Source organism: Podarcis erhardii, assembly GCF_964252035.2.
Source record: "Podarcis erhardii genome assembly, chromosome: 14".
Taxonomy (NCBI): domain Eukaryota; kingdom Metazoa; phylum Chordata; class Lepidosauria; order Squamata; family Lacertidae; genus Podarcis; species Podarcis erhardii.
In genome coordinates this window covers 46,113,012-46,130,703 of record NC_138503.1, presented here as the reverse complement: position 1 = coordinate 46,130,703, position 17,692 = coordinate 46,113,012, and the positions used below count along the sequence as shown (strand labels likewise).

At 45.4% G+C, this 17,692-nt stretch overlaps 1 protein-coding gene across 4 annotated transcripts in view; it reads right to left on the bottom strand.

Moving 5' to 3' along the window:
* The window catches only part of MYH11 (myosin heavy chain 11), a 95,405-nt gene that overhangs the window by 27,535 nt on the left and 50,178 nt on the right, over positions 1 to 17,692 (bottom strand). For all 4 annotated transcript variants that reach the window (XM_081839490.1, XM_081839489.1, XM_081839491.1 and 1 more), the window contains 15 exons: positions 17,087 to 17,182; positions 16,015 to 16,133; positions 15,694 to 15,846; positions 14,140 to 14,313; positions 12,598 to 12,771; positions 12,012 to 12,126; positions 11,697 to 11,890; positions 9,816 to 9,937; positions 8,883 to 8,952; positions 8,302 to 8,462; positions 6,729 to 6,837; positions 5,628 to 5,759; positions 4,518 to 4,724; positions 1,861 to 1,998; positions 253 to 548 (listed from right to left, as the gene is read on the bottom strand). In XM_081839490.1, coding sequence (XP_081695616.1) covers positions 253 to 548; positions 1,861 to 1,998; positions 4,518 to 4,724; positions 5,628 to 5,759; positions 6,729 to 6,837; positions 8,302 to 8,462; positions 8,883 to 8,952; positions 9,816 to 9,937; positions 11,697 to 11,890; positions 12,012 to 12,126; positions 12,598 to 12,771; positions 14,140 to 14,313; positions 15,694 to 15,846; positions 16,015 to 16,133; positions 17,087 to 17,182 — 2,260 coding nt within the window. The remainder of the gene's footprint in view (positions 1 to 252; positions 549 to 1,860; positions 1,999 to 4,517; positions 4,725 to 5,627; positions 5,760 to 6,728; positions 6,838 to 8,301; positions 8,463 to 8,882; positions 8,953 to 9,815; positions 9,938 to 11,696; positions 11,891 to 12,011; positions 12,127 to 12,597; positions 12,772 to 14,139; positions 14,314 to 15,693; positions 15,847 to 16,014; positions 16,134 to 17,086; positions 17,183 to 17,692) is intronic.

The following is a 17,692-nucleotide window of genomic DNA, read 5'->3' as shown; positions in this document are numbered from 1 at the left end:
GCTAAGCCGTTAATAGCCGCTAAGTCGCTAAGCCGCTAATAGCCGCTAAGCCGCTAATAGCCGCTAAGCCGCTAATAGCCGCTAAGCCGTTAATAGCAGCTAAGCCGCTAATAGCCGCTAAGCCGCTAATAGCCGTGCTTCGCAAGACGAAAAAACCGCAAGACGAAGAGACTCGTGGAACGGATTAATTTCGTCTTGCGAGGCACCACTGTACCAGCCATCATCTGGGATCCCTCAAGGACTTGTCCCCACCTGGCCAGGGCCGCCTGGAGCTCCTCTTCCTTTTTGGCCAGCTGCATCTTCAGCTCCGCAATCTGGGCTTGGAGATCTGCGATCTGCTCGTGGAGGTCGCTCGAGTCGCCCTCCAGCTTCCTCTTCATCTTCTCCAGTTCCTGCCGGCACTTCTCTTCTTTCTTCAGGCGGACTTCCAGTTCCGAGATCATGGACTCGTGCTTGTTCTTCAGCTTGGTTAGGTTCTTGGCCTTCTCTTCCTCTTCTGCAAGGTTGGTGGTCAAGTCGCTTATCCTCTCCTCGAGAAGCTTCCTTTCCTATGGAGGAGAAGAGAGGGACGCACACACAAAAAAAACCAACAATCAGAAATTGCATTTAGTTTGCATGAACTTACTAAGGAAAAAACTGGCATTGCTAAATGTGCCACATAATACTCATTCTGCATTTGTGAGAATTCACTGCCTATGAACCTCAGACAGCCACTTCTGCTGTACTCTTTTCAGCACCACCTTAAAACCAATTTGTTTAGGCAAGTCTATCCAGACATGGATGCCTCTATCCATCCATTAGACCTCCCAGTACGTTTCCGAGCACAATTCAAAGTGTTGGTGTTGACCTTGAAAGCCCTAAACGGCCTGGGCCCAGTATATCTGAAGGAGCTTCTCCACCCCCATCGTTCTGCCCGGACACTGAGGTCCAGCGCTGAGGGCCTCCTGGTGGTTCCCTCATTGTGAGAAGCAAAGCTACAGGGCACCAGGCAGAGGGCCTTCTCGGTAGTGGCGCCCGCCCTGTGGAACACCCTCCCATCGGATGTCAAAGAGATAAACAACTGCCTGACATTTAGAAAACATCTGAAGGCAGCCCTATTCAGGGAAGTTTTTAATGTGTGACATTTTGATGTATTTTTAATCTTTGTTGGAAGCCGCCCAGAGTGGCTGGGGAAACCCAGCCAGATGGGTGGGGTACAAATAATAAATTATTATACTATAATTTATTTATTTAAGCTATTGTCTCACTTCGCCTTCACCACAAAATCCCAGGGTGGGTTGCAACCAGACATATCGCACAATATGAAAACTGCCATTTCAATCAAACCAAACGACATTGTGTCAGACAGCAGAGGTGATCTTGCAAAAACGACACGCAAATCTTAAATCGTCGAAGGCCAAAGAGGAGCTTCTTCAGCAAAAGGGCGGGAACTATGGGTGGTATTCAACGAATCTGTACTTCTGGTTGTGCGACAAAACATCACCGCCTTCTCCTCCCCCCCTAAATCTTCTCTCAAAGGTTGGGGGGAACCCTCTACAAATTTAGGAAGTGCACAGTGATGGGAAGTACTGCTGGGCAGCCCAGAGTGCTTGCACTTGCAGAACCTTTTAGCTGGATACAGCTCTTTGTAATGAAGGCGCCAGGCGAGCCTATGCAGGGAGGGAGTTCCACATTTTGGGAGCTGGCACAGTGAATGCCCTCTCCCAGTCTGCCAGCCCCCATGTTTCTGTGACTGGCAGAACCACCAAGAGGGCACCCTCTGCCCCTTTCAGTCGCTTAGGATTTCAGCAGGTCTTTCCCTCGCCGCCACCTTAGTACTGACTCTGAAGAGCAGGGCGTAGTTTGCTCAGCAGCACGGACCTTTGTGAGTTTGTTGTTCTGGTCGTCCATCACCAGGATGTCGTCTTCCATCTTTTTGATCTTGGCCTCCGCAGTTACTTTCTCCAGCTGCAGCTTCTGTCTGGCAGCTTCCTCTTCTTCCAGCTGATCCTCAAGTTCCTGTTTGGGGGTTCATGGGAGGTGGAAGGTAAAAAAAGGGGGGGATGTGAAGTTTATGCATTCATTTGCTTCTTCAGATACAGTGGTATCTCGGGTTAAGAACTTAATTCGTTCTGGAGGTCCGTTCTTAACCTGAAACTGTTCTTAACCTGAGGTACCACTTTAACTAATGGGGCCTCCCATTGCCGTCTTACCCCGAGGTACTATTTCTGGGTTAGCGGAGTCTGTAACCTGAAGCGTCTGTAACCTGAAGTGTCTGTAACCTGAGGTACCACTGTATTTTAAGCACCATCTATTAGGCTAGCATGTGAACCGTATGGCAACTGGGGCTGGATTAAGACCCTTGTATTGAAAATATTTTATATATATATATATATATGGTGAGTGTTTTAAAAGAAGCATCAGTGATAGAGTTAAAAGGAGTATGCAAAAATTCTTAAAACGAAAAGGGGGAAAAGACCAGAGTAATATTATGTCAAACTTAAACAAAATGGCACAAGGGTCTAAGTTATAAAGAATAGGTAAAAATTGAAAAGAGAAGGAAAATTGGAGACATAATAGGCTGAAATATACAATTATAAATGAGGTCTGAAAGAGGGTTAGAATTTGCTGAACTTGATTCTGTAAAGGGGAACACAAAAAAGGGAGATGTGAGGAAGTCAAGAAAAGAAGGTTATATAGATAATAAGTTAAAAATTGGATTTTTTTTGTTTATGTTTTTATTGTCTTTTTCTTGTTTCTTTGTGATGTATTTTTTCTTTTTGATGTTTGTTTTCTTTTGTTGTATGTTTGTTCTATTGTATAAAATCTTAATAAATATTTTTTTAAAAATAAATAAAAGAAGCCCCGTGGAACATGTGTGCTCTGTATCCACAGGACTTCTTTTAAAGGACTGTGTGTGTGTGTGTGTGTGTGTGTGTGTGTGTGTGTGTGTGTTAGGCTGAAATTAAAAGTAGCTTCTTTCTAGATTCGCTAGATGACTACTTTGATGGGTTGGGTTTTTATATGAAATATCAAAATCTTTCTATAATTTTTTTTTGCCTGTGTCCCTGCTTTACTAGAGCTTAGTCTGCCTATTGGGTCATCCAGCCCTGAAAGTACTACCATAAAATCCAGCACACACACACATACAATATATAAACAGAATTAGAATCAAGCCCAGCAAGTAGTTGTCCAGTCAAGGACTTGGCACAGCATTGAGGGGAAAGCAAGCTTCTAGTCCTCATTGGTGTGAAAATGAATTTGCAAGTGTGCCTTCACCGTATGTGGAAGCGACTCTGTCCAGGCCACCCTCCCACTCAGTGGGTAGAGAGGATGAGACTCTTAATCTCAAGGTGGTGGGTTTCAGCCCCATGCTGGGCAAAAAGACTCCTGCGTCAGAGGGGGTTGGACCAGGTGACCCTCGTGTTCCCTTCCAATGCTACAATTCTATAATTCTACTCTCTCTCTCTCTCTATATATATATAATTAATGTTTATTAAATTTAACAAAAAAAGAGTTACAGAATAATAACACACAAAGGAAAAATACAAAAAACCCAAATTTAACATAAAAAGAAAAAAGAAAAAGAAAAAATAAAAGCTAAAAATCCCTCTTTATAAAATCTTACAATCATTTACTTATTTTCGTGACTTCCTCACACCTCCCTTTTTTGTACTCCGTTTAAAAATTTGTTCAGCAAATTCATACCCTCTTAATTTACCCTTAATTATTTATCCTCACATATTCTAACTTCAAGTTTTTATCTAATATCAATCCCTTCTTGCATATTCTTATTTTACCTTATTGCTAGAACCACTTCATTTCATTCCAACATCATTAACATTCAATAATTTTACAGTGTTTCTGTAGATAGATTTTAAATTTCTTCCAATCTTCTTCCACCAACTCTTCTCTCTGGTCTCGGATTCTGCCGGTCATTTCAATTCTACTATAATTATATTCTATAATTCTACTATTAATCTCTCCCTTCCCTGCCCCTCAGCAGCCCGCTCTTCCTCTCCATTCTCCAGCCAAGCCCATATCTTTGGAGCAATGCTTTTAAGTCTCCCTCTGATCTCCCAGCAGGAGAACCCAGTGGTGGTGTAATGGTTAGAGTGCCAGACTAGGGCCTGGGAGAGACCAGGGTTCAAATCCCTGCTCAATTCAGTCACTACAAACTCACTCCTCGCAACATGTCTCCCAGAGCCAGAAGAGGCATGAAAAGGGCGGAGGTTGGCAGTGAGCAGGCCAAGTCTCCAATTGCTGGGGGGGGGAGGGGACTTAGGCAGCTGTGGGGAGGTGGGGACCTTCAGTCTCGGCAACCGATTAATGGGACAGTTTTAATCCCTTCACTTGGCCATGAAGCTCACCAGATGACCTTGAGGGCCAACCTACCTCACAGGGTTGTTGTGGGGGATTAAATGAGGAGGGGAGGTCCATGCATACCACCCTTGAGCTCCTTGGAAAGGGGGAAAGGTATGATATAAATAAATATATAAATGGTGATGATGATGATCATAAATTTAAAGCCTGGGTACCAGCATTTGCTGCTGCATTTTCTTCTTCTCGGCCTGCAGCTGCTGCCCGCGTTCTTCCTCCTCCTCGATCCTCGCCTCCATCTCATGGAGAATCTCCTCCAGCTCCTGCTTCTTGGCGGCCAGTCGGATACGCATCTCCTCGGCTTCTGCGTAGAGCTCCGTCTCGGCCTGGAGCTGCTCCTGAAGTTGGTTCTTTTCTTCAGACAGCTGGCAAAGGACAACAGCAAATGTTAAAATTCAGGCAAGGTGGTTTCTTTACCCGAGGGCAAACTCGTTTTTATCCCAAGCTAGCAGTTATGCACCCAGCGTTGCTCAGGAATTTGAAGGGGAGGAAAAAATTAGCAGAGTTTTGAAATAAGTGGTTGAAATTGGTGCAGTTTTGAAAGCCTCCGTCTTGCTTCAAAACGGCTATCCAGGAATAGCCAAAAATGGCTCCTTGATCTCAGAAACCATCACATACCATTGGGCTGAAATCAGGGCAGGTGTGAAAGGTTCAACCCATCATCTTGATTCAAACCTCTGCTTGCATTTGCCTGTCCTAGGGAGCAAACACCAGTTCTGGGCACCACAATTTAAGAAGGATATTGATAAACTGGAATGGGAGCAGAGGAGGGCGGCCAAGAAAATCAAAGGTCTGCAAACCAAGCCTTATGACGGACAGCCTAGGGAGTCGGGTTTGTTCAGCCTGGATAAGAGGAGACTGAGAGCAGATATGTTAGCCATCTTCAAACATCTAAAGGGCTGTCACATGGAAGTTAGAGCAAGCTTGTTTTCTCCTGCTCTGGAGGGTAGGATCAGAACCAATGGCTTCATGTTACAAGGAAGGTGATTCCAACTCAACATCTAGAAGAACTTTGGGACAGTAGGAGCTGTTTGACAGGGGAACGGTCTCCCTCAGAAGGTGGTGGATTCTCCTTCCTTGGAGGTTTTTAAGCAGAAGTTGGATGGCCATCTATCATGGATGCTTTGGCTGAGATTCCTGCATTGCAGGGGGTTGGACTAGATGAACCTTGGAGTCCCTTCCAACACTATGATTATATGAGCACCTAACCTGACAAGGAAGGATCCGGGCGCTTTGGGTGGAAAGGTCAAGGCACCCTGCAAGCTCACCTGGCTGTGCTTTTGTTCCAGTTCTTTCAACTCGCTCTCGGCTTTGATCTGCCTTTCCTTCACCGCCTTGAGCTCTTCATCTTTCGCCTGCATCTCTTCCTCTTGGCGGGTGACCTGTAGCAGCGGCTTCACCTGAAAGAAGAGAATTTCTATGGTCACTTCGGGAAACACGCTGCCTGACCCCTCCACGCACCACCACCCCCCCCGAAAAAGAACATAGCCGCCTTTCCTAGTCTTTCCCCCAGGGAACCTTTTAATGGGAGCAGGCTGGGAGATATAGTCCTCAGAGAGCAGCCTTTGGGAGGAAGGCTGTTGCGTGGCGAGTTCCTGCCCCCCCCCCCAGTGGAAATAATTACACATGACACAATTATTAAGGTTAATGGGCTAAATAAGGCCCAAACTTTATTGGTTACAGGTGATGAGCGGTATTGGCTTAGGCATTGGTCCTAACCAACTATATCCGACTTCAGCCCGTCCGCTTGAAGTCCCGGAAGGGTTAAGCACCAGTAGGGGGAGTCCTGCTGATGCACATCAACTAGGAACTCCCCTGGGGTCACTGCTAGGGGGCGTGCCTTAGGCCCTCACCACCCTAGGCTCCGGACAGGGCCACGCCCCCCAGAATCCTTTAACGGACTCTCCTTCAATATGCGGGGCAGGTGACGACTCTACCTCCCCTCTTCCATCTACAGAACAATACCAATGCCTAACCGCCAATACCAAGAACATTGTGATGATTTGCTACGAGGTAGGCGAAAACCAAGTGGCTGGTGCCAATTTGCCAAGTGGGGAAATTCCTCAACGGCGACCAACCAAGGTCTATAGCAAGGTCAAGGAATGAAAAACTTATAGGGCAGGAGAGTGGGAAAAACAGGAACAGCTGGCAGGCAGCAAAGAGGGAGATCTCCGGCCGTGTCCTGGTTTAAATAGGGCAGGCCACACCCCCAGAGCCAACTGATTGGCTGGCCAGGAGGTGACGCGACCGGGAATCCCCCCAATGCGCGTTGGCTGGGTTCCAGCCACCGCGCACGTGGTGGGGCCATGAAGCCTGCAACTCCACCTCCTCCAAAGCCCTAGGTAGGGGCAGCCAAGGAAGGCACCTACTTTGGTGAAGAGTCTCCACCACTGCCAGTTCCTCAGCTTCAGGTAAGCAGCACAATTCCTTTGGATGACCTTCATGGCGGTTAACTGCTGCTGCCTCTTGGCAAAAGCCCTGACCAGAAAGAGAGAAATATACAGTCAAACCTCGGTTTTCGAACGTATCCACTGACATACATTCCGGGTTTCGAACATCGCAAACCCGGAAGTAAATGCTTTGGTTTTCGAAAATTTTTCAGAACCCGAACATGCGGTGCGGCTTCCGCTGATCTCAGGAGCTTCCGCCGAGTTCAAGATCCCACGCCTAGCTGGGCACCGTGCCACAGAGGTGATATTTAGGCTTGTTTGGGCTAGCTTTTTTGGTTTTATTTTGGTTTATTTGGAGTTCTCTTGCAACCAATTTGATTTTGTGACTGTGCGGAAGCCAGCGCTGAGTGAAATGGATAAAAGCTGCAAAGCCAAGAGAATGGTTAACATAATAATAATAACATAATTGGTGGCTTCCAACAAAATATTAAAATACAGTGGCCTGTTAAACATTAAAAGCTTCCCTAAACAGGGCTGCCTTCAGATGTCTTCTAAAAGCCTGGTAGTTGTTCTTCTCTTTGACATCTGGTGGGAGGGCGTTCCACAGGGCACAACTACCGAGAAGGCCCTCTGCCTGGTTCCCTGTAAGTTCACTTCTTGCAGGGAGGGAACCACCAGAAGGCTCTCAGAGCTGGACCTCAGTGTCTGGGCAGAACGATGGGGGTGGACCAAGGCCGTTTAGGGCTTTAAAGGTCAGCACCAACACTTTGAATTGTGCTCGGAAATGTACTGGGAACCAACGTAGATCTTTCAAGACCAGTGTCATGTGGTCTCAGCGGCCGCTCCCAGAACAACATTAGATAGTATCATTAGATAGTAAAAATTATGTCAAATTGCTCTTTTAGGGCTTGGTTTTAAAGGCCTGGAACTAATTAATCCATTTTGCATTACTTTCTATGGGAAATCACGCCTCAGCAACTGGTGCAACACGTGCATGCCAGATATCTGTTATACGCTCACAAAAGCATGTCGGCATGGGACAGTCTTAGTGTTGTGTCCAATGCCATCCTGCTCAAATGTCCATTCATTTCAGTGGGTCTGCTCTGAAGATGACTAGCCTTGAATACAACCCTTCTCCATCCTTGTAGAACACCCCACCCAGCTGCGTATAGGGAAGAGCAATTTTGATCAGCAAAATGTCCAGTAAAGGGGACTTTATTTGGGGCTTCTGGTTACAGGAACACACCCATCAGGTGTCTGCAAATGCATACTGCAAATAGTCTGCCCTGGAGCAGGAGCTGAAGTGGGAGGAGCCTGGTAGTTTTGCAGACTCTCCCTTCTGACAATGCCCCGCCCCTTGCAGACTGGCTTGCTTGCATGAGCTGTTCAAAAGCTCTCTGTCCTTTCGGTGGGCCCATTACACAGGGCACCTGGTCCAGCAAAATCACACCACTTGTGGGAGTGACCATGCTTGATGCTTGTGATTCTGCACCTCCCACCCATCCTAAGGTTTTGTTTTGTTTTTTGGTTGCTCCTTGGGAAACAACCGTACTTTCTTGCCAGGTAGCCTCGGGATTGAGCCTGGAAAGTGATGATGACGTCTGTAATCTTCAGGTCCCTCTCCTCTTCCAAATGAGCCAAGACACCGGTTCTGAAGAAGATCTTGCTCTGCCCGATCCTGTATAGGTTGGGGTCAAGTTCCAGTGCTTTGATCTATAGGGGGTGGGAGGAGACAACAACTTGTAGTGTTCAATTAAAAACCAGATATAAGCTAACCCTCCACATAAGCTTTGTGCAAGCGAATCGGGACGGATGCTCAATAAACGGATCAGTGTGTGTGTTTTTTACACGGCATGTATTTATTTATACAGCATTAGAGCACCATTGTATAAATGAATTCTGGAATACAGGGTGTATTTAAAAGATGCATCCCAAAACACAGAGTTGGCCCGGAGTGGAGAAAATGAAATATCTTAAGGGAAACCCTGGAATGCAGAGAAAAAGAAGGAAGAAAACAAAGGAGAAGAGGTGAAAGGAAGTCTGGTCATGTTGGAATGTGGAGCAGGAAAGTAACAGAAGACAAGAGTCATGCAAACAGGGACATATAGCAAAGGGTGAAAAGGCTTTGCTCACCATAAGTATACATGCTTGCTTTCCATCCATAAATCCTTTCGGAATGGCATTTGCAGCAAGAATTTCATAGCTATGGGCAAAGCACATTGAAAATAGCACTGAATTCTGCAACATCTGAATACAGGCGTGATCCAAATCATGTAAATCCTTGGATATGAAACATGTACCATGGAATAAAATATATAGTGTCTCTCGCGTCTGAATTACAATTTATCCGTGAAGCTATTAATGTCCATATTTATTTATTTATTTATTTATTTATTTATTTGCACATTTTTGGGGAGAATCCCTGCTAATTTACTTCTTCCATTAGTTTGCGATTTATCTAATTTGGGTTTTGCAACTCCATTCATATATCCAGCTGATATAAGAGAAATGCAGATTAGGTAAAAAGTTAATCAAAGTATATCAGACAAAAATGGGTAAACTGGGAGAAAAGCACACTAAAATGCTGATGAATTCTTCGTAAAATAAAAAAAGGAAAAACGTGGAGAACTGAAGATTGGGAAAAGGAGAAATTGAGGGAAACAAAAACTGACAGATTTGCCTGTTCCTAATTAAACCCTTCAATAACAATCCTGAGCTCCGATCCATGGAACAAACTGATAGCAACAGTGCTCTTGCACAATTCCCATTCCTTTCAAAAGAGTTGATCTTGGTGAATTGGAGTCTACAGTTTCATTTTGAGACCATCCAGTTTCATTTTGAGACCATCCAGTTTCATTTTGAGACCATTCATTTTGAGACCATCCATTTTGAGACCATCCTGTAGTTTTGTCATGCTACAGGAACCCAAGCAATTTGCTCCTGCTCATGTTCAAGTCATGCAGCCCAGTCACTGAGATGCCGAGACCCAGGTCTGATTTGGGGAACTCTTGCACAACATCTCCCCCCCCCAAACAAAATCCTTATCGCTCCTTGCAAGCCTCTTACCGCTGGCGGAATTCCTGGAAGACGATTCTGTTAGGGAAACCCTGGCGACAGATTCGGATCCCTTCCAAAACACCATTGCACCTCAGTTGCTCCAAGACCAAGTGAGCATCTAGCTTTCCGGCCTGTAAAACAGGGAGACGTTCTTTTATAATTCCATCACCCAGCATAGGAAAGGGGGCAGGAGGGGTTTGCAGAATGCCCATTTTTACACTTCTGAAATATATAAGTGAATAAGCTTCAAAGCCAGAGCAGAGAATTCTGTCTAGAGGCTTTTCTACACTAAAAACTAGTGGTTCTGAAGGAGCAATTATGTGAACCATAGTTTGGCAAAATGATGGGATTCCTCCATTAAAGATTCTCAGCTTTCCACATGCACAGTGGAAACTAGTCCAGTAGGGCAGGGGTGGGGAATGTCTGGCCACGAGGCTGTTCCCCCTAAACCCCACACTTGTTCCGCACCTGGCATCATATGTGGCATCAAGTGCATGAGCTCCTGGCTGTTCCTTTCCTAGAGTAAGACATGCTTGCTGATGGGCAAGAATTGCTTTGTTCCAATAGCAACAATTGGTTTCCAACTGAAACTGCTACTAAAGTGGAGAGTTACTCCCCAGGTCTCTCCCAGACAAGGTTCCCGACTCCAAAGGCCACATCCTCTCACTGGTCCTAATCTGTACCCTCCCCTCAAGTGGGGAAACCCAGCCAGATGGATAGGGTATTCTTCTTATTATTATTAGGCTTCAGGTTTCATTTTTATTTTGGCGAATTACATGGCTGCTTTCTAGTTGCTGTCTTTTCGATTTTGAAAACAGTTTGGTTTAATATTATCGTTGTGGTTTCAGTTTCTTGTTCTCAAATTGCTCTGGGGGCTTTTTTTTTTTTTAATTGCTTTTTATTAAACTTTTCACAAACAAAAATAAAACAAAATAAAACAATCTTTTACAGTCATCATTTTATGTCATGTTATTTACACTGCGTATATTCACGCCCAGACTTCCTTCCTTCCCGCTTCAGTTTTATTAATATATGTCTTCTCTTGTAGATTCTTATTCACCTTCCATACACATCACAGAATTTATATCATCCCTACTGTAGTCTTTAAACTTCTACAGTTAGATCTTATATATGCCACAAATTTACCCCACTCTTCTTCAAACTTTGCCCCTTTTTGGTCTCGAATTCTGTAGGTCATTTTAGCTAATTCTGTATACTCAAAAAATTTAGCCTGCCATTCCATAATTGTTGGGGTCTCCTTTAGTTTCCATTTTTGAGCTACCAGTATTCTAGCTGCTGTAGTAGCATATTGGAATAGTTTATGGTCCTGCTCTGGGGGCTTTTCTGAAGCATAAACAAATACAGTGATACCTCTGTTTTCGAATGTCTCCGTTGACGAACATTTCGGTTTTTGAACGGCGTAAGCCCAGAAGTAAATGCTTTGGTTTTTGTACACACCTCAGAAGTCGGACATGCCACATGGCTTCTGCTGAGTGCAAGATCCTGAGGCCTAGCTGTTGGCTATTGAGTTTTCAGTTTTCAAACGTTTCAGAACTCCAATGGTCTTCCCGAATGGATTACAGTGGTGCCTTGGTTCTCGAACTTAATCTGTTCCAGGATTCCCGAAACCTCTCGAAAACCAAGGCATGGCTTCCGATTGGCTGCAGGAGCTTCCTGCACTCAAGTGGAAGCCATGTCAGATGTTCAGCTTCCAAAAAACGTTTGCAAACCAGAGCACTCACTTCCGGGTTTGTGGCGTTCAGGAGCTGGTTTGTTCAGGAGCCAAGCCGTTCGAGTACCAAGGTACCACTGTACATTTGAAAACCGAGGTAGCACTGTACTTGGAAAAGGAGTGGATGTGCTCACTTTCGGTGCCAGCAGAGTACTGACCCTTTTTTCGTGATTCGGGATGATGCAGCGGACGAAGTTGGGGCTGGTGTTCCTCAAGGTGGTCATGAGCTTCGTCAGTTGCTCCTTGTACAGCTGCCCAACCGTCCGGAACATGCCCTTCTTCGTCTTGGAAGCGCTCGGGAGGGAACTCTCTGTCATCTTGGCCATCTGGTCCAGCCCCACAATGCGGTCCACTGAAACAAAGCCGAGACTATACATTCAGCCTTTAGAGGAAGCCTTTAGGGGCAGAGGAGCTGCTTGGCGTGAAGAAGGGGCTATGCTCAATGGACGTTGTTGCATGCTTCATGCCCTTACCATCTTTCCAGAGATCTGCCACAAACTTCTCGGAGGACTGGTTCAGTAAGGACGTCACGTTGTCGTTCAAGGGATCCATGTTCTTGGTCAGCCAGGCGGTGGCATTGTAGTTAACCTTCCAGGAAAAACAAAAACCCAGCATGTGTGAGTCACTGCAAGTTGTCACTTGGCAACTTCCAGCAGGGGTAGATCTGGGTAATATGGCACCCTGTAAAAGGCGAAAATTTGATATTTCCCCCAGCCCTCCCTCTGTGAGTCTACCTCAGAGGTCAGCAACCAAAGGCCCATGGGCCAGAAGTGGCCCATGAGAGTCACTTAACCAGCCCATGAGCCTGTTGACATTTCCATTCCACCTTAAGGAACAGGCATGAGATTGTTGCGTGTCACATGTCTGTTTACATTCCAGCACAGTATGCTGGGAACTTCCGTTTGTGTATAGCTTTTGCTTTTGCTGTTCTCTCTGTATCAGTACATGTTAGTTTATTTTATTTCCATTTTTTGTATCAGTTATTAAGAATAAATAAAAAATCATTTTTTTAAAAAAGAAAGAAATTGTCTATTCGGATGCCCCTGTCCTGCTCCTTACCTTTCCTGCGTAATGAATGATAGAGAACTCTGTTTTGTCCTTGAGTTGCTTCTGCTTTTGGAACTTGGGGTGGTTGCCTTGTTCGTTACCCAGCTTCTCCACAAAGGAGGTGTCCGTGGCCTTGGGGAACCAGCACTCCTCATCCAGCAAGGCCAGGACACCAGGAGGGTTATTCTGAAATGGAAGAGAACAGAACATCATCAGATCACCTCTCGGAAGAGACCTTTCCAACATACTGGACGTTGACTGCTGAAATTTACTGTTGTGCCGGTGTCCATTTGGTAAAGAGCTGGAAAGAAAACAGCGCTCATTTGTTTAGAGAAGGAGTGGGGAGTCTTGGAGGGGGGGGGACAGATCATTGTCTCCTCAAGCCCTAGCAGGTCAAATTTGACAGGTTGGCAGGGTTGCCATCTATCACTCATATCAGGTGAAGCTGCGCTTTGAAGCCCCAATTGTTGAAACCTCAAAGTGCGACGCAAGGCTGTTTGAAAGCCCTTTTGCAAACAGTCCTGCACTGCTCTTTGAACCTCCTAAACCAGCTGGTTTTAGGATGGTTAAAGAGCAGCGTGGGGTTGTTTGCAAAAGGGCTTTCAAACAGGCCCACACTGGGCCTAGAAACTCCAGTTTTAGAGGTTCAAAGAGCAGCATAGGGCTGTTAGAAAGTCCTTTTGCAAACAGCCCTGCGCTGCTCTGTTAATTCATGGCCACAGAGATAAAAATTAACGTAGGAAATTAAGAGCAGCCCTCCTGGGTCAGGTGAAAGGCCCATCTAGTCCAGCATTCTCTTCTCACCACTGCCAAACAGATGACTCTGGAAAATTTGCCATAACTGATTAAAATTAGCCTCTGGTTGCCAAACGCTTCCATTGATCAATTGATGGATTATACCCAAGGAAGCCAATCCTCTGTGATACAATGCTAAGGTGTCAGTGTGGTATAGTGGTTAGAGGGGTGGAATAGTGCCTGGAGAGCAGCACTGTTCCTTAGCCCAACCTACCTCAAAGGGCTGTTGTGAGGACAAAATGGGGAGAGGGGAAGAACCTTGTATCCCACCTTAAGCACCTTGAGGGGCAGGTGGGATATACATTTTGTGTGTGTGTGTGTGTTAAAAATAAGAAATCAGAATTTAATACTGAGAAATTTAGCAAGTCACACTTAATGCAATAGTTTAAATTTAATGAATTGCTTAATTTAATTTAATTTAGACCTGACCAGAAGCCTGACCAGACTGTAAGAAATTCTGAAGAGTTTGGATTTGATATCCCGCTTTATCGCTACCCGAAGGAGTCTCAAAGTGGCTCACAACCTCCTTTCCCTTCCTCCCCGACAACAGTCACTCTGCGAGGTGAATGAGGCTGAGAGACTTCAGAGAAGTGTGACTAGCCCAAGGTCACCCAGCAGCTGCATGTGGAGGAGCGGGGAAGCGAACCGAGTTCACCAGATTACGAGTCCACCGCTCTTAACCACTACACCATACTGGCTCTGTGAAGATGGTTGTAATGGGTGAATGTCAACCAGATGTTCTAGACAAAGCAATCTTACTGGTCTTTCGATCAGCTCAATGCAGGGCTGCAGGTCCAGTCCAAAATCAATGAAGTTCCACTCGATGCCCTCCCTCTGGTACTCTTCTTGCTCAAGGATGAACATTGTGTGGTTGAAGAGCTGCTGCAGCTTCTCGTTGGTGTAATTGATGCACAGCTGCTCAAAAGAATTGACCTGCGGGGGGAGGGGGTGGAGAGAAAGCAGGGGTAAAGAAGCAGCCATATACAGGGTTAATCTTCTTAAATCAAGGTAAGACCAAAACAATTGGGGCTTTTAAAACTTAATAAACGAGGACTACTCATCTCTTTATAAACCTACAAGTTCATAAAGTTTATAAAACCGACAACCTACAAATGGTATGGACCAGGACCAGCCCTATCATTAGGCAGAGTGAGGCACGTGCCTCAGAGTTGCTGGAGGACGGCAGTGAAGTGTTGGAGGGCAGAGCGGATTATGCTGAACAGTCTGCCTGTCCCCTCTGAGTGAAGCCCACCACCACCATCTGCACCAGAGGATGCTGCCCCATTGGACCAGTATCGAACAAGATTCAGCTCCAGTCCAGCTGGCTTCTGTACAGGGAACTGGGGACAATGCACCATGCCCTTCACCTCAGGCAGTAAAATGCCTAGGACCACAGACAGGGCTGGATTTAGGTTTGATGAGGCCCTAAGCAACTGAAGGTAATGGGGCCCTTTATATGTCCAGCTGTCCTTTGTCAACAACAAATTGTCACTGTTTTTTGTATCGAATATATGCTATATATGCTTTTGAATTATGGTGCTGGAGAAGACTCTTGAGAGTCCCATGGACTGCAAGAAGATCAAACCTATCCATTCTGAAGGAAATCCGCCCTGAGTGCTCACTGGAAGGACAGATCCTGAAGCTGAGGCTCCAATACTTTGGCCACCTCATGAGAAGAGAAGACTCCCTGGAAAAGACCCTGATGTTGGGGAAGATGGAGGGCACAAGGAGAAGGGGACGACAGAGGACGAGATGGTTGGACAGTGTTCTCAAAGCTACCAGCATGAGTTTGACCAAACTGCGGGAGGCAGTGGAAGACAGGAGTGCCTGGCGTGTTCTGGTCCAGGGGGTCACAAAGAGTGGGACACGACTAAACGACTAAACAACAACAATGCTATATGGTAATTTGTGGCCCTAATAGGTATCTAAAGCCATTTGCACATGTGGCCATGCAACCAGTGCATGCAGAATATAGGCACCCTATATATAGAAATGAGCAAACCAGTGATAATTTAGGGAGCAGGCTAGCAGGCGGGGCCCATTACTTACATCATAGGAGCCTACACAACACAAAACACTGTTGCTGTATGTGGGTTTTATTTTATTTGTTTTTTATGTTATATTTTGGAAATGTACATCCAGGTGTTTTTTTTCTTTAAAATTTTGGGAGGCCCCCAAGAGAGTGGGGCCCTAAGCTATAGCTTGTTTAGCTTATATGTAAATCTGGCACTGACCACGGAACACAAGAAAATGAGCTGGCCTTGACTGAGGTCAGCTGCTCCAGTTACCTTGGGCTGAATAAAGGGGGCATACCTCAAAAATCTCAAACCCAGCAATGTCGAGGATTCCCAGGAAGGATGCTCCCTGTCTCTTGGTCTTGTCCAGGGCTTTGTTCACCCGGCTCAGAATCCAAAGGAAGAGGCGTTCATACGTTGCTTTGGCTAAGGCCTCTATTGCAAAATCAGCCTGTTGAAAAAGTTAAACGGAAGCAAGACTAAAATCAATGAAGGAACCAGCTTTTATTGCATGGCAATCATTGGTGTCTGGGCTTGGGAAAATTCCCATTGTCTGGGTGTTGGATCTTTTGAAGACCAGGACCAGAACTGAGGAAAACAAGGGTAAGAAGGCCATTACCTGTTCCTTGGTCTGAGCTTTCTGAACAACATCTCGGCCAACTTTGATTCTTGGGGTGAGTATTGACCGGGTGAAATCTGTCACATTGATACCCATAAGGTGGCACACTTTTTGTGCAGCTGGAACAGAAGAAGAGTTTGGATTTGATATCCCACTTTATCACTACCCGAAGGAGTCTCAAAGCGGCTCACATTCTCCTTTCCCTTCCTCCCCCACAACAAACACTCTGTGAGGTGAGTGGGGCTGAGAGACTTCAGAGAAGTGTGACTGGCCCAAGGTCACCCAGCAGCTGCATGTGGAGGAGCGGGGAAGCGAACCTGGTTCACCAGATTACGAGTCCACCGCTCTTAACCACTACACCACACTGGCTCTCAGAAGAGAATTGAAATGTTGTTTTATACTAGGGTTGCATGGAGAAATTCAATTTTGGTTGCATTTGAACAAGAAGCTACCTAATTTGCACTTTTCGAACCAACATGGGGACGAAAACACAACTATCCTTCAAAATCCGCCGTGCCCTGAATTTTGCAATGCAGTCCCTCCAACCAACGTGTACAAAAAAAATGCACATATTGATGAAAACAACATACCAAGATGCATTATATTCGGAAAACCTTTTTTGTGAAAATGTGTAGGTCGTTCAAAACTCCATACAAAAATGTGTTTGTTAGGGAAATTTCTCACCCAAATGCTGGTGAATTTTTAGGAAGGTTCTTTATAAACAAAACCCCCCACACCAAAACTGCTGCAGAAATGTGGAGAAAGGAATTTAAGACTGGGGGGGAGGGGAATGGGAAACGTGGAGAAACCAAAACTGACTGATTTGTGCACCCAATATTTCATACAGCATCTTCCCCCCATTTGAGTCACAAGTAAGAGATGTCAGATGTACCATCAGAAAGGCAGATTTTCATTTTTCATGAGCAACTGAATATTGATATACAAGTTTCTGCTGTTGGGTCCTGGCCATGTGTGCATGGCTGCTTGTAAGCTATACATGGTTCATTTTTGCAGGGGGGTGGGACTCACAACGAGGGCAGAAATCTGAATCCTGCACAGTCCTCTGTCATACCTGTGTTGTCTGGCATTGAAGCTTGGTCTGTGTTCCTCTCTTTCTTGAAGACGATGTTACCAAGCTGGAGAACGGATGAGACGACTCTCAGCATCGCTGCACGGGTGTAAAGGAGACATCTTTAAGAAGCTGGAACATATATATAGATTTGTACTCCACTCAGTCAACAAGGGGGCTCAGAAAAGAGTTTTAGCCCCACCACAGTCTGATGGAAAGGTCTGCTTTACATTTCGTAGCCAGGATGAATCCCTAAGCTTCGAAGTCCCAAAGATGAGCGGGAGCCAATTGGGTACATCTCATACTCAGAATTCCAGGTTACAACCCTATGGCTTGTTAAATGCTGGGCATTATGTTTTTATTATTATAAAGCCTAAATTATGTTCATAATGTTGTACACCACCCTGGAATCTTTGGATAAAGGGTGGTATATAACTGATTAAATACTTATGAATAATACTAATAATACTATGTTTACACGTAAAATTAATTTATGTTTGGGTTGCTCTATTTCAAAAAGTAAAAACCAGGACACCCCAAAAGTTGTTGAATTTTCTTTAGACAACCCCCAAATTTGTTGAGCTTAAGCCCAGAGTTCGCCCTGCCCAC